The sequence below is a fragment of the Haemorhous mexicanus genome, chromosome 29, assembly GCF_027477595.1.
Source record: "Haemorhous mexicanus isolate bHaeMex1 chromosome 29, bHaeMex1.pri, whole genome shotgun sequence".
Taxonomy (NCBI): Eukaryota; Metazoa; Chordata; class Aves; order Passeriformes; family Fringillidae; genus Haemorhous; species Haemorhous mexicanus.
Window position 1 is genome coordinate 676,819 of NC_082369.1, and position 14,169 is coordinate 690,987.

Sequence of the window (14,169 nt, forward strand, 5' to 3'; positions counted from 1 at the left end):
CTCTCCATTCCTGGATTTCTCCACCCTTCTGCACTCTTCTGCTCACTGGTTTTGGTTTTTCATTCTGCTTTTTTCCTTTAAGGCAGCTTCCCAAAGCATCCCTTGCAGATTGGCCCTCAAGTCATTTGGTCAGTGCTCTCTCCCAGCCCCTCCAGCCAACATGCAGAGTAGTTTTCCATATATCCCTGACTACCCCTTTTCTAATTCTATAGGAAAGAACTGCAGGAACACAAATAAATTAATTAAAATTTATTTATAAAATCTTCAAGTAGTTCCAGACAATCAAGAAAATAATTTTCTTAGTTACTTGAAAATAAGCACAAGGACAAACAGTTTCAAGAGATCACTACATCTTTTTTTCCAACAAAAAAATAAAGAATTTTCTTTTGTGCTTCAGGAAAATGGAACTCTTGCTGCATAGAGCAATAATCCCAGTCCCAGCAGAATCACTGTAATGCAGGATTGAAATGGATTTTGTCTCTGCCCTTGGCTGCCCCGGGTCAGAGGTTGTGCCTGGCTTGCTCCTGGCTGTGCCCTGGCCCGGGTGGGGCAGTTTCCACCTGCATCACGTTGTGGTTCCCGATCTGAACCATGCGGGCGTTGTGGATGATGAGGGCTGGCATCCCTGCCTGGCCTGCTGTGAGGTTGTAGTGGCCTGGGGGCAGCTGTGCTTGGGAAGGGGGAGGACCCCTCTGAGCAGGAGGGGGGTGCATGGGGGCAGGAGGACACCAGGGTTGGGCTGCAGGCCCTGGTGGCCACGGCCGTGGCGCTGCTGGAGGCACCCAGGGAGGGGAGCCCAGGCTGAGCACAGCCAAGTTCTGCTGGGCTTGGTGCTGTTCCCAGCGTGCCTGGAGCTTCCTTCTCTGGTCCCACATGGCTTTCTTCTCCCTGATCTTCTTGGGGTTAAAAGTCTTCTGCACATTCTTGGAGAAGAGAGGAGAGCTCTCATTCAGGGTGACGAGCACGCTGAGCATCCTGGGGATCTGGCTGCACTCCAGGGCGTTTGCCTTGGGTAGAAATGGGATGACTGAGTCTTGCTTGGAGGGGTCCAGGATGGACTGCATCAGAGCAGTGTCTGTCTGGTACAGGCACAGGTTGCAGGGAAAGTTCTTGGTCAGCAGGAGGATCATGAAGGCAGAGTTTTCCATGGCCTCCTGGAAGCAAAGCATGTGGCTGCGCCCGGCGATGAAGAAATCCTCACTGAGCGTGGCACCGTTGGACACCCCCATGCTCTCCAGCAGGTCCTTGACCTGCTGGGCCACAATCTCATCTTCACTGGCGTGCAGGATAACAAACGTGAAGAACTTGGCACCATCTGGCTCTGATGGATCCATGGCTGGGGGAGCAGGAGGCCTGGCTGGAGAGGGGGATGAATGCAGGGGAGGGGGATATGATAGTTTGGAGGGAGATTCCTGAAGAGGAGGAAGAGTTGGGGAGAAGGAATAAGTGGGAGGAGGAAGGGAGCAGGTTGAAATAGAAGCACGTGCAGTGTTACAGGGAATGCCTGCTGGAGTGTTGGAGTCCTGTATGGACACGGGGGCAGGAGCAGTATCCCCTGCAGCCCTTGAGTCAGGGACATCAGCAGATAGTTGCTTGTCATCCTGCTTTTCATCCTGCTTTTCATCCTGCTTGTCATCCTGCTTTTCCCTTGGGGTGTGAGGCTCTGTCACTGTGCTGGACACGTCACTGCTTTGGGCAGGCTCCGAGGGCAGCGGTGTCTTGGGAATGGGGAGAGGGGTGGGGGGACAGGGACCGACCTGCAGAACCTTCTCTGGCTGGGGCCCTTGGGCAGCTGTGCCCTGCCCAGGGGGAGGGCTGGGAGTGCTGGCCCAGCTGGATTCCTCTGGGCCATGGCTCTCTGTGTCCCTGTTGAGGTGTCCAGCACGGCTGGGCCAGGGGACACACTCGGGGACAGAGGGCTGGGTGTGAAAAGCAACTGTTGGTGATGCACTGATCTCCAAACAGCTGGACAGGGAGGAGCTCCCCACAGAGCACAGGGTCCGTGGGCCTGAAAGGTCTGAGTTGCCTCTGATCTCCACTGGTGAGCTCCTCACCATCCAGTGGGAGGTGGCTGTGTGGGGAAATCCTGCATCCTCATGGGATCTCAGCATCCCAAACCTGTCCCCTGAGCCCCCGCTGCCTGCAGAGCCCCGTTTGTCCTGTTCCTTGGGAGGGATGTTGTTGAACGTCCCCTGCTGAGTGTCCTTGCTGGCAAGGCAGGCTTTGTCCCTGGCCTCAGGACTGCACAGCTGTTCCTGTGCCAGCACTGTGTACACCTGTGCCAGCAGTGCCACAGCACCTGCATCCAGCTGGGGAGGCTGCAAATCCTCCCTGTCCTCCTGCACTCCTGCAGTGCCCAGTTTGATCTGCTGGATGTACTGGGCTGCCCGGTTATCCCTCAAGGCATCCAGACAAATTCTTGCATCCGTTTCTTGCCCCAGAGTAAGCAGGACCATAGCTTGCAGTAACTTGTTGCAGGGCCCAGGTATCAGGTGCTTCAGTTTGAGTTTGAGACTCAGCAGTTTCTCTGTTGGGGCCTGGGACAGAATGTTGAACACGTCCTCGAAGCTGGGCTGCAGCTCAGCGCTCTGTGCCATCTCAGCAGCTGTGGGCCCAGGGCACGGACTGGAGCAGGGATGGGAAAAGCATCTTATGGCAGAGGGTTGTCAGCCTGTGGGGCTGGGGGTGCCCCGCTCACACTCCTTGTACCCCACAGAGCTCCGGTGCCCAGGGACGCTGCTCGCAGCTGGGGCCTCGCAGGGCTGGCAGTCTGTGAGGAGAACAGAGGACAGCGTTCAGAGGGGTGATGTGGGCACTGGGGGATGCTCTGGAGCTGACAGGCTCTCTCTCACACCTCCCAAATGTTTCTGCATCTGTTCCATGCTTGCAGCTGTGCCAGTGCTCCGTGCATTATTCCAACTCTGTGATTAAGGAAGGAGCACATTCTTTGCGTTCATTTCACATTAATTACAACTGGTTTAAGATAATTGATGAAATAATGCTATATTTAGGTAAATCCAAGCGTTTCCTCCAGGCAGCTGCTTCCAGGGGTCTCGCAGGCTCCTAGTGATAGCAGTCGAGGAATGAAACAGGTGTAGAGGAAACCCTTTCCAGCCGATAACCTGTGTTATCAGGGAGCAGTCACAGGAAATAATTCCTTCCCAGTATCCCACCTAACCCTGCCCTCTGGCACTGGGAGCCATTCCCTGTGTCCTGTCCCTCCATCCTTGTCCCCAGTCCCTCTCCAGCTCTCCTGGAGCCCCTTCAGGCCCTGGAAGGGCTCTGAGCTCTCCCTGGAGCCTTCTCCTCTCCGGGTGAGCACCCCCAGCTCTCCCAGAGCTCCAGAGGGGCTCCAGCCCTGGGAGCAGCTCCGTAGCCTCCTCTGGACTCTGTCCCAGCAGCTCCCCGTCCTTCTTTCATTGGGAGCCTTTATATCCCCATCGACAGGTGATCCCTGAGCCCCTGCACTCACCCCAGGCCTCTGATGGGATTTTAATTAAACAACAGGAGTGGCTGGAGGGGAGGAGCAGGGTCTCGCTGGGACACCGCTCCAGGCGCTGCCTGAGCCTGCTGCAGAAGCTTTCCCTATTTAAAGGCAGCCCCAGCAAACGTCCCGAAATAACTCTCAGCTGGGTAAAGTTTGCAATTTCAGTTTTGTTTTCCTGTCTCACGAAAACCCTGCAATTGCCCAACTGCCCTCCGTCCCCCGCCGGGCCCACCCTGCCCTGTGCCCCCCGGTGGGCACGGGGGTGGCACGGCCGGCCTGGAGGAAGTCGGAGCGGGCCGGGGCCGCGCTCGGGGCGAGCCCCGGGCCCGGGAAGGGGGGAAAGGGGTCAGCCGGGGAGGGAAGGGTCGGGAAGGGAAGGAAGGAAGGGAAGGAGGGGAGCAGCCTACCTGCGGCCGGTGCCCGGGCCAGGCGGAAGCGGCGCGGGCGGGGCAGAGCGGGGCGGAGCAGGAACCGGGCACCGGCGGGGCACAGCCCGGGGAGCGCGGCACCAGGGCCCTGGCCGGGTGAGCCACCCCCACCTTCCCCAGCCAGGCCCAGCCTGAGGTGACACAGCGCTGGGACGGGCAGGGCAGGAATAGGGACGAGCAGTGCAAAGCCCAGGATCCAGGGGGGCAGAGGGAGCTAGGCGTGACGAGGAACAGTGGGGCATGGACAGACGCACCTGAGCCTCAGGAGTACAGGCAGAAGCCAGGCAAACAAAATGATTAAGGTGTTTTTGTGGTTAAGAAAGCATGGGACCTGCTAAAGGCACTTTGTTTTTTCCCTCCAGCGAGAGCAGGGAACAGACAAGCTGGCCAGGGACAAGCGTTGGTAAAGGCAAGGCTTCATCAGAGCTCAGGTAAGGGGAGAGCACAACCCTGCAGCTTCAGGTCCACACAAACCCACATGGTTTTGAACACAGGTCAGGCTTTATTCCAGTGTCTGCTCACCAGCCCTGGCACAGGGACAATGCTAGGAACAGTTACCAAAATAAGTTACATTAGAAATTATTACAAAGTAACATTTTCTGGGAAAGAACCAGCCCCTGGATTAAAATCCCCCCTATTTTAATAAAAATAATTAGGATATCCTAATCCCATGGCAGAGTAACTCCTGGGAAAAGCTGCCTCATTTAATGGCTGTGAAGTGTTTCACACATGGAGTTACAGATAATCCTTGAAGTCATTCACAGAAATAGGAAAGATGAATAAAGAAAACCCCACACTGCTGAGTGCTTCTCCATGAAGAAAGGAGGGTTTGGCTGATCCATAAAGAGAAATCTCTTCTTGAGAAGCAGCTCCTTGCCCCCAGCTGTGCCAGATGTGCTGCAGGGCTGAGCCTCCCCAGAAGCACAACAGGCACAAAGGAAGTTGTGTCTGGAACTTGTATTTTTAAATGTGGAGAAGGTGGGAGATGGTATCAAAGGTCAAGCATAGCACCTTCTCAAGAGTTCCACAGCTTGGGCAAGTTAAAAACAAATCCAGCATTAATAATAAGTTGAGATCACTTCTCTCCCACAACTTGTCTCAGCAAGATTTAGCCACTCACACCTACAGCTGGGCTGAGTTAAAAAGCTGCAGTGCAGGTCCCATCTCCCCTTTCAGCACAGCAGTTGTATTTAAAAACAGTAAATCAAGATTCAGAATCTCCCCACCTTGGTTATTAAACCTCCTTACAACTACATCTGACTCTAGATTCAGAGAGCAGAGGCACTCATGGCACAGGTGGGCACACAGAAGACCCAGTGCTGTTCTAGCCAAGTAGCCTTGGCCAGAAGAGCTGGGATTTATCAGAGATCTTCCTCTGCTGTGCTGGTTTTTATCTCCTTTGCGGCCAGGGCCACCTCTGTGTCCTTCCCTGCCTTCTCCTCCAGCTTCTCTAGCACTTCACACCATTTGTCTGAGAGCCTGTTGGTTCCCTTTGGCTCTTCAGGTGCCTTTGTCACCTCCTGTGACAGTGGGGCCTTTTCCAACTCGGGTAATTTTCTGTCACTCCTCATCTCTTCCTTCTTGTGCCTTCTGCTGTCCTGTGCCACCTCAGCCATGGCCCTGAAGGGCCCCACAATCCAGTTCAGAGGGGTGTTGTGAGTGACATACTCAAGGAGGACATCGAGGGACCTCCGGGCCTCTGCCACACGGTCCTGGCTCCGGGCCAGGGTGGTTCTGGAGAGGTCCTGGAAGGACACAGCCCTGGAGAAAGAGCTGTGGAGCTTGTGGATGTGTCGAGTGGCCCGAGACACGGCTTCCTGGATGCTGCTGGGGAGGCCGTGGATGCTGAGCTTGAGGCGGTGGTAGGCGGGCGGGAGCTGCTGGGTGATGATCCTCAGCATGGCCAGAGTGCGCGGCTCCACCTGCCGGGAGAGAAGAGCTCAGGGCCGGCTCGGAGGGCCCGGCCCCGCGGGGCTGCTCCGGGCACCGCCGGGGGTACCTCTGCCTGGCACGCCGTTCTGACTTGGTTTCCTTTGGGCTGCGTCAGGCTCCAGTCCACCCACAGCTGATGGAGCTTCTCCTGCCCCTCCAGCAGCTTCTGGCCGACCTCCTGTTTCACAGATTCAATCTGATAGGAAAAATGAGAGGAAAGGTTGTACTGCAAGCTGTACTACACAGAGGCACAAGCTCTTCCCTGCCAGGGAAGGATCCGAGGTGACACGGAGCTGGTGGGGGATGGAGCAAGAGCTTCCAGCCGGACAGCAGGGCAGGAAAGGCTACAGACAGGAGGAAGAAGGGCAAAGCATGTTGGTACCAGTTTGATTGCCAGCTGCAGCCGTGCCAGGGTGTCCTGGGTGCGGTGCCTGAAGCCCTGCAGCTTGGCCAGGGAGTGCTGGTAGGCTCGGTGCCGGACCCGGCCCGACAGCGAGCCCAGGCGCACAAAGTAACTCCGCTGCCTCTTCTGCTCCTCCACGGAGGCCACGCCAAAGCCCTGCACCGTGGTGGCCAGTTTACCTGGAGGAAACAAGAACAGAGTGCAGCCAGGCTCACTGCCAGCTGGGAGGGGTGGAAGAGGTTGGATCACCCCTTGGAAAACATGAAGGCTGAAGCTTGCTGTGGGAGCAGGAGGTTTGTAGTTGCTCGTGTGCTAAAGGCAGGTTAGTCCCTGCTCAATCTTCAGGTAAGCAGACTTGATGGAGAGGTTGAAGCATGAACCCATGTGTTTATTTACTTTGAGGCTGCTGGACAAGGACCAGCCAGCAAATCCTTGAATTCTATCCTATGCCATGTGGCAGTTTGGTGTTGACAGCCGGCAACTTGGTGACAAATTCAGAGCTACCTGTCTGCTTCAGAAGCTGAGTCTTGCTGTGTCAGGTGCTCTCTACTCACATGGGAAAGGACTTGCATCTACAAGCGCCAGGTAAGCATTTTCTTACCTAGTTCCTCCTCAGTCATTGGGAGGTAATGATCCACCAGATCTTCTGACATTCCCAGGACAGATTCCACACCTCCAGCCACTGCCTGGCTCACAGCCCTGGCTTTGCTTATGCTGTTGGTCACCACTGAGTTGGTCATCTCCACACCCTCCTGGAGAACCTCCCTGCCCTGCTCCAGGGCTGTGTTGATCTTGCTGGTGATGGTGCCATAGGCAGCATCCAGAGCTGTACTGACCGTAGAGGTGACCACAGACTTGGTCTTCTCAACACTGTCTTGAACAGCCCCTTTGGTCAGGTCCACTGCTTCGGTCACCTTGTTGGCCACCAGGTCCTTGGCCCCCTGGGCAGCCCCCACAGCTGCAGTGATGGTGGAAGCAACAGCAGACTTGGTCCTGTCAATGCTGTCCTCCACCGTGTGCTTGGTGACATCCACGGCCTCTGTCACCTTGCTGGCCATCAGCTCCTTGGCACCCTGGGCAGCCTCCACTGCATTGACAATTGTAGAGGCAACTGCAGACTTGGTCAGGTCAACACTGTCTTCTACAATGTGTTTACTGAGGTCCACTGCCTTGGTCACCTTGTCTGTCACCAGCTCCTTGGCCCCTTGAGCAGCCTCCACAGCACTGACAATCGTGGAAGCCACTGCAGACTTGGTCAGGTCAACACTGTCCTCCACCATGTGCTTGGTGACATCCACAGCTTTGGTGACCTTGTCCACAGCATCTGTCACCTTGTTGGCCACCAGCTCCTTGGCTCCCTGGGCAGCCCCTACGGCTGCAGTGATGGTGGAAGTCACAGCAGACTTGGTCCTGTCAACACTGTCCTCCACAAGGTGCTTACTGAGGTCCACAGCCTCTGTCACCTTGCTGGCCACCAGCTCCTTGGCCCCCTGGGCAGCCTCCACTGCATTGACAATCGTAGAGGCAACAGCAGACTTGGTCCTGTCAACACTGTCCTCCACCATGTGCTTGGTGACATCCACAGCCTCTGTCACCTTGCTGGTCACCAGCTCCTTGGCACCCTGGGCAGCCTCCACAGCACTGCTGACAGTGGAGGTGACCACAGACCTGGTCAGCTTGACACTGTCCCCAACAACATTTTTAGTGAGGTCCACAGCTTCAGTGACTTTGTCAGCCACTGCTTCCTTGGCCTCACAGGCAGCGTCCATAGCAGATGTCACTTTGGTGGCCACCAGCTGCTTGGTGTCTGAGATCACCTGCACCAGGGAGAGGCAAAGAAAGATTTTTTGTTGTTGTTCCAAAATATGTTTTCCCTCCCTGAAGAAGCTTTTCCACTTGGGTTAGTTGTGCTTGCAGTGTGTGGCAGGGCCAGGGAGGTGGGCACACCTGCACTGACATGGACACATTCACTCCTGCATGCTGAGGGCACCTCTCTAGCTTACCCTGCTGCTGAGCTTATTTATTTCCCCACATTCTTCTGTACCCATAGCACTTCCACCAAGCCATGGCTTCCCCAGGAAAAGCCTTTCCTTACCTTGTCTGCTGGCTGCTGCAGGAAGGGCAGGTTCTCCTCCAGCTGATCCAGACCTTTACAGGCATATTCATTCACAAGAGCAACTGGAAGAGACAACAGGCACCAGTTTATTCTTACATTTGGGGATGGGTTTTTGACCCTACGGTGGCCAGCTCAGGATGCACTCATGAACACAAGGCCCAGAAAAATAAATCCCCATTCTAGGGTGGGATGTGTGTGGGCATCTTGTTAAAAGTGAACAAGCCTTAAAATTCAGCAGGTTCAAACAAACAAACAGTCTCCATTTTGCCTTTCAGCAGGCTTTAATCCAATTGCACTGTAGCACCTGCCCTCGGTGGGTAGGACACTGGGTTTAAAGGGTTGAAAAGTGCTGGGATAAACCAGACTGAGCTCTGCTCCAGACTGACACAGCTCCTGCCTGGGATGGTCAGAATTTGCAGTGAGAGCCAGCGAGCAGGGAGTTACTACTCAGTAACCTCAAGAAATCAAACTCTGCTTCTCCTGGAAACAGTTTAATTGCCAGGCAGTTCAGTGTCCAGGAGCTGCTGGGTGGGAGGCCCAGTGCTGGAGGAGAAGGTGCTGTGGGAGGTGGGATCACCCTACAGACACCTGAACCTCCCCTCCCCTCCTGTCCCAAGGGTCCCCCCAGCCCTGCACTTACTCTGTGGCTCGAGCTGGCTCAGGATGGGCTGTGCCCCTCCGACCACACTGCCCACAGCCACGGCAGCCACGGTCTCAGCCATGCTGCAGACACCACTGAGGCAGGGGTGGGACTCCTTGGTGTGGTTGTAGGCAGAGGAGACCAGGTTGAAGGCAGAATTGAGCAAGGGCAGGCTGGTGACTCGATTGACAGCGCTCTAAACCCAAGAGAAACCCTGATGTTAGAGCCCAGCCTGAGCTGGTGGGTGGACACAGCTATGTGTCTGTCCAGAAAGGTCCCAGCAAATCCACCTCCTCATCCCTCAGCAAGCCAGGGTTAAGAACTCTGAGTCACACTGGTTTCAGCACCAAACCAGGTGTGGAAATAGGACCTGTAACAGCTCGTGTTTCAGAACTACTTGCATCATTTGGCCAGCCCTGAAGTTGTCTCTTGAGCAAAACAATCACCTTCTGTTCTGAGGGGGTTTTGATTTGGCCACAGCTTCATAGGGCTAATCTTTCTGTCCCCCCAGCTTGGTTTTGGGGTGCTGGCAGAGGTTTACCAGTACATGTCAGTGGGTGATTTAACTGCTGTGGGTGTCCTGGCACCTACCACACTCTGCTGCTCCTCAGCCTTCAGCAGGGCTGGGGTTGGGGTCTTGCCTGAGGCCATACTGACTTCAGCTGCAGCTGGAAGGAAAAACAGGAGTATCATGAGCACAACTTCATTGCCTCCAAAGAAATAAAATCCTGCCAGAACAGGGGAAAAGCAGAGGGCAGCAAAGCTGGGATCCATCATTCAGCTGCTCCCAGGAAGGTTCAGGTTAGAAATAGGTGAGAACTATTTTATATTTCTTGTGTTTTCTCTGTGGGGTGGGATGACCCTGCCTGGACACCAGGTACCCACTAAAATAACTCCATCACCCCCCTCCTCAGCTGAACAGGGGAGAGAAAATATAACAATATAGCCAGTCTGGGAAGGACATGAAAATCCTGTGGAGTTTTCCCTGGAGGGTGACCCATGTTTCCCAGCTGCAGCATTCCTTGGCTACCTGGAGACTTGCCTTCACATCCTACTGACCAGCAAGGCAGGAAATCTCACTTCCTGTGAAACCAAGGCTCAGAGACATTCTCATGACACAATGGGATTGAAGAAGTCTAAAATGTTGCAATGATCTGAACGGGCATTGGGCCCCCAGCACAGATCTCCGGTGGTATCTGGACACTCCTGTATTGGTAATAATAAACCCAGGATTACTCTGAGCCTTAGCCAGGCACAGCAGGGATTTCAGCCCATTTGTTCTTTGGGACAGAGTCTGCTTTTCTCTCCTTTGCCAGTTAACTCCTATTCTTAGATTTGTTATGACATTTTCCAGTGGAAAACCCCCAAAATTCCTCCCAAACTGGATTTCCAAGCCACGCACTGCTCCAGGCTCAGTGGCAGACTCCTCCCAAAAAAGCTTTCCATCTGAGTTGTGGTGGAGCCCATTGTCTTGTTCCTTGTGTGCTTTGCCTCGTGCAAGGTTTTGATTTTGCTGAGAAACAGGAACAGAGAAATGGAGAGAAGTAGTGAAACCAGCATTTGTGAGCCTGGACTGGGCTCTGCCACTGGCCAGGGACATCTCAGGAGGTAACGTGGCAAAACCACCAAATATTGCTGCATTAGCCACAGAATTAGTCAGAGTTCAGTGAGACTGGAGCAGGGCAGGGATCCTGAGTGCCACATGCCTGTAGCAAAAGTGTCACACCAGTTGTCACCTCCAGCCTCTCCAGTGAGAAGCTGGGAGCCAGCACTCCTCTGGGGGCCCTCCCCATTTATCTGCACAGCAAAACCACCAGTGGATCCTCACCAGGCTGGGAGAAGTTGTAAAAAGCTGCTCCAAAGAAAGCAGGGCTGAATGTGAAACCTGAGTCCCAAAGTCCACGGGTTTGCTGTCAGTGGCTGCCCCTCCTGCTCTGCCTCAGGGCAGCTTTGTTATTTCTTTGGAGCCTCGCAGGGCTGATTAGGGGCAAAGCACAGCTCTTTCAACACCATCACAAACAACCCCTTTGCTCAGTTATTTTACTTCTGGACAGGTGGGAAAAGCTCAAACTGTGGAATTTGACACTGGTGGCCTTGGTGTCAGGGCCAGCACAGAGACAGCAGCAAAAGGAAGAGGGGAGGACTCTGCCTAGAATAATTCAGGAGTAACTTCTTGGCTGATGTAAAAACTGCTGTAAGGTTAGATCAGCCTCTGAAGTACAGGGATCCCGTGGTAATGATGGATGCAGCCTGCCAGGGACAATCCTTCAGCACAGTCGTGTTGGAACAAGGTTTGTTCCCCACTGTGGAGGAGAAATCCATGTTTTGCAACACCCAGATTTGCATTGTGGGCAGATCTCCACAGCATGGTTTTATTTTCTTTTTCCCTGCAGAAGTGCTGAGCAGCCCTTGCTTTGCTTCAGAGATGGCAGGAAAGCCCAGTGCTTGGCAACTCTGGGTCAGGTGGTTCTGAATCCTTTGGAGAAGCCACAGCCAAGCCAGGATGGTTGGGAGTGGAAATCCCAGTGGGCAGGGGAGCAGAAACAGCAGCACTTAGTTTTGGTTGTGGCTTCCTGCATATGAAAGTGATGATCTGATGACTTCACACCATTGCTACATCTGAAATATTAGGTCTCTGCTGGAGAAAGCTCTTGAAACAGGTGGTTTCAGAACAATGAAACTTCAATGCTCTTTTCTAGCATCAAGGTCAAGAGGTTTTCTGGGATCAGGAGCTGAACTCCTGATCACTGCCCAGGTGGAGTCAGTGAAGGAGCAAGGGCTGGCTCCCTGATTTCTGGCACAGGCAGTGACCAGTTCATGTAAAACTTTCTTTACTCCCCTTGGCTGGAAGGTTTCCCTGTGGGAAGCAGCTCAGCTCCACCACAGGCTGCTGGTGTGTGCTCCTGTAGCATCTTCATGTTCAGGAAACTTCTCTCCCTTCCAAGGGATTTCACCTTGGGAGACCAACTGAGCCACAGCCAGCATGGCTGGTTCAGTGGCTTAACTGGCAATTCCTTAATGACCACGGAGGAAAACAAACTAAATTCAGTGCTTTAGATGTGAGCAGGGAAGGCTCATCAGGGCACAGGAATTCAGTCGTGGTTAAAGCACCTATTTACATTCTTTTCGAGATTTGCCACTGATACCCGGTTCCCAAAAATGCAGAACTGAGTCATGGGATGTCTGTGGGGAATGGGCTGCAAATGCTCTGAGGACAAAATTAGTTTTAGGAGGAAGATCAAGTGATTCCCGGCTTTGACCTGAGGACAGTTTCGAGGGCTGGCAGAGGTGCTCAGCTCACCTTTCTGGATAAACCAGCAGCACTAGGAAGCCTCAAAGATCAAAGCCACCCTTGCTGATGGATGCAGGGCTTCCCCCACACACCTCCAGCAGAAATTAAACACCACAGCCAGCGGCCACCACTGGGTCAGTAACTGCCTGAAACAGAAATGTTTTAGGAAAGAGGAGAGGAAGTTTTAACTGAAACAGCTTCTCAGTGCTTCCCAGTCTTTCCATGAGGACAGTTCTTGGTTTCATCTGGAAGCTGTAACTTGCAGAGCAAGCAGCTCAGCACATTTCCATCTGGAATTTTCAGCAGAACCAGCTACAGAAACTGAAATCCTTCCCAGCCATCCACAGCTCAGGGTAGTCATGACCACATTTAAAGCCTTGTTAGTCTTGAGAAACAGTAATCCAGTTTGCCAAAGCTCCCTCTGGGGGCTGGCAGAGCCCTGCAGGGACAGGGTGCTCCTGAGCAGGAGTTCTCTGCCACTCAGCTCTCGTGCCTCCACCGAAGGATCACGAGAAAAGCCCCGGGCAGGGCTGGCAGCGCTGTCACAGGAAGGGAATGCCGGGCTGGTCACCTGCACCTCCTGTCCCCGGGGTGTCACCTGCACCTGGAGCATCCACCTCGTCCCCACCCTCCCCAAACACAACACTGGGCTGTGCATGTGCAGGTGACTGGGGGGAGTCACCTCCTGTGGACCCCCCAGCTGGGATCCTCAGCAAACCAGAACCAGGGAAGAGCTTTGAAACCCCAAACTGCTCAGTCACAGGTGAGAGATGCACAGAGTTACCAAGGAGTCATCTCAAAGCTGGGAAGGAGCCTTTAGGGAATGGTTTGAATCCCACCACGGTTTGGGTCGGATAGGACCCTAAAGACCACCTAGTTCCACCCCCCAGGCCTCCCAGCTGTTACCCGAGGCAGACACATAACGACACCAGAAAATGTCACCTTTGGTCTCAGAGAGCACAGCCCCCCCGGCCAGAAAAAGCAGGGCCACAGCACCCAGCTCCTGCTCTGCAGGGTGCTGGAAGGGCCCTGGGGCACAGCCAGCCCCCACCCAGGGACTCTGAGCCACCGGCTCCCACCCAGCCTCCGCCCCGGCCAGGGCTGCAGAGCCCCTGGGGAGGCACCCCAACCCCCAGAGAGGTCACAGAGCCCCCCAGCCCAACCTTACCTGCCTCCTCCACGGCCGGCACGGCTGGGACTGGGAGCACTGGTCAGACTGGGAGCGCGGGCCGCCGCCCCGGTTAAGTAGCCCGCAGGGTGATTGGCAGGGCCGGGCTGATGGAATCGGGAATCCCCCGGCCAATGGCAGCCGAGCCCGGCGGGGTGGGGCCGCAGGTGAGGGGCCGGGCCGCAGGTGAGGGGCCGGGGTCCCCTCGGGGCCATGGGCAGTGCTGGGAGCTGCTGTTTGTCCCCCCAGGAGGGACGGCCCTGGCAGGGTGGGCAGGGCATCTCTCAGAGGGTGTCCCGTCCCCTGGTGGAATATCCTGAGTCGGGAGGGGCCCCCAGGGACCCCCTGGCCCTGCACAGCCCCCCCAGCAATCCCCCCGTGCCCCGGAGCTGCTCATGGAGGCCAAGCACCTCCATGAGCTGCTGGGACAGGAGGGAGCCCCTGTCTGTCCCCCAGCTGGGGGGACAGGGCTGCCCTGGGGCTGCTCCTCGCAGAGGGTCACAGATGTTGTCACCAAGTCCCAGGGGAGCAGGACGTGCTGTTTGTGGTGTGAGCCATCATCACCCTCGTGCTGATGTTTTCTTGGCCAAGCTGCCCCTCCCCACACGGGGCTGCTGTGCCTCCCCACGGAGTCAGAAGTGCTCTCCCACCTCAGCCCGTGCCTGGCCCTGCAGACACCTGATGATGAAACGTTCTGCTTTTC

The 14,169-nt window shown here is 55.1% G+C and overlaps 2 protein-coding genes across 6 annotated transcripts; both read right to left on the reverse strand.

The window, feature by feature from the left end:
* Positions 1-234: 234 nt before the first annotated feature.
* On the reverse strand, positions 235-3,990 carry TICAM1 (TIR domain containing adaptor molecule 1). 4 transcript variants are annotated; one of them, XM_059870049.1, is made up of 2 exons: positions 3,895-3,990; positions 235-2,770 (listed from the first exon to the last, which is right to left on the reverse strand). In XM_059870049.1, exon 2 carries the CDS (start codon positions 2,595-2,597, stop codon positions 501-503), a length of 2,097 nt encoding a protein of 698 aa, XP_059726032.1. In that variant the 5' UTR covers positions 2,598-2,770; positions 3,895-3,990; the 3' UTR covers positions 235-500. The 4 variants fall into 4 exon arrangements, with proteins under 4 accessions (XP_059726032.1, XP_059726034.1, XP_059726033.1 ...); XM_059870051.1 differs by having other exon boundaries at positions 235-3,063; positions 3,895-3,963; XM_059870050.1 differs by having other exon boundaries at positions 235-3,122; positions 3,895-3,954.
* Positions 3,991-4,397: 407 nt separating this feature from the next.
* LOC132339665 (perilipin-3-like) lies at positions 4,398-13,532 on the reverse strand. Of its 2 annotated transcripts, XM_059870043.1 has the most exons (8): positions 13,467-13,532; positions 9,598-9,674; positions 9,007-9,202; positions 8,346-8,428; positions 6,852-8,067; positions 6,230-6,429; positions 5,915-6,043; positions 4,398-5,837 (listed from the first exon to the last, which is right to left on the reverse strand). In XM_059870043.1, exons 2-8 carry the CDS (start codon positions 9,655-9,657, stop codon positions 5,277-5,279), a joined length of 2,445 nt encoding a protein of 814 aa, XP_059726026.1. In that variant the 5' UTR covers positions 9,658-9,674; positions 13,467-13,532; the 3' UTR covers positions 4,398-5,276. The 2 variants fall into 2 exon arrangements, with proteins under 2 accessions (XP_059726026.1, XP_059726027.1); XM_059870044.1 differs by lacking the exon at positions 9,007-9,202 and having other exon boundaries at positions 13,467-13,517.
* Positions 13,533-14,169: the final 637 nt, after the last annotated feature.

What these genes read in the sequence shown, in the direction of transcription:
- TICAM1 (XM_059870049.1), bottom strand. Translation starts at nt 2,597, where the DNA reads ATGGCACAGAGCGCTGAGCTGCAGCCCAGCTTCGAGGACGTGTTCAAC.
- LOC132339665 (XM_059870043.1), bottom strand. Translation starts at nt 9,657, where the DNA reads ATGGCCTCAGGCAAGACCCCAACCCCAGCCCTGCTGAAGGCTGAGGAG. An exon ending in TGCAGCAGCCAGCAGACAAG is followed by an intron (nt 8,068 to 8,345) that starts GTAAGGAAAGGC and finishes TCCCTGGTGCAG; the next exon opens with GTGATCTCAGACACCAAGCA. An exon ending in GAACGGCGTGCCAGGCAGAG is followed by an intron (nt 5,838 to 5,914) that starts GTACCCCCGGCG and finishes CTCTCCCGGCAG; the next exon opens with GTGGAGCCGCGCACTCTGGC.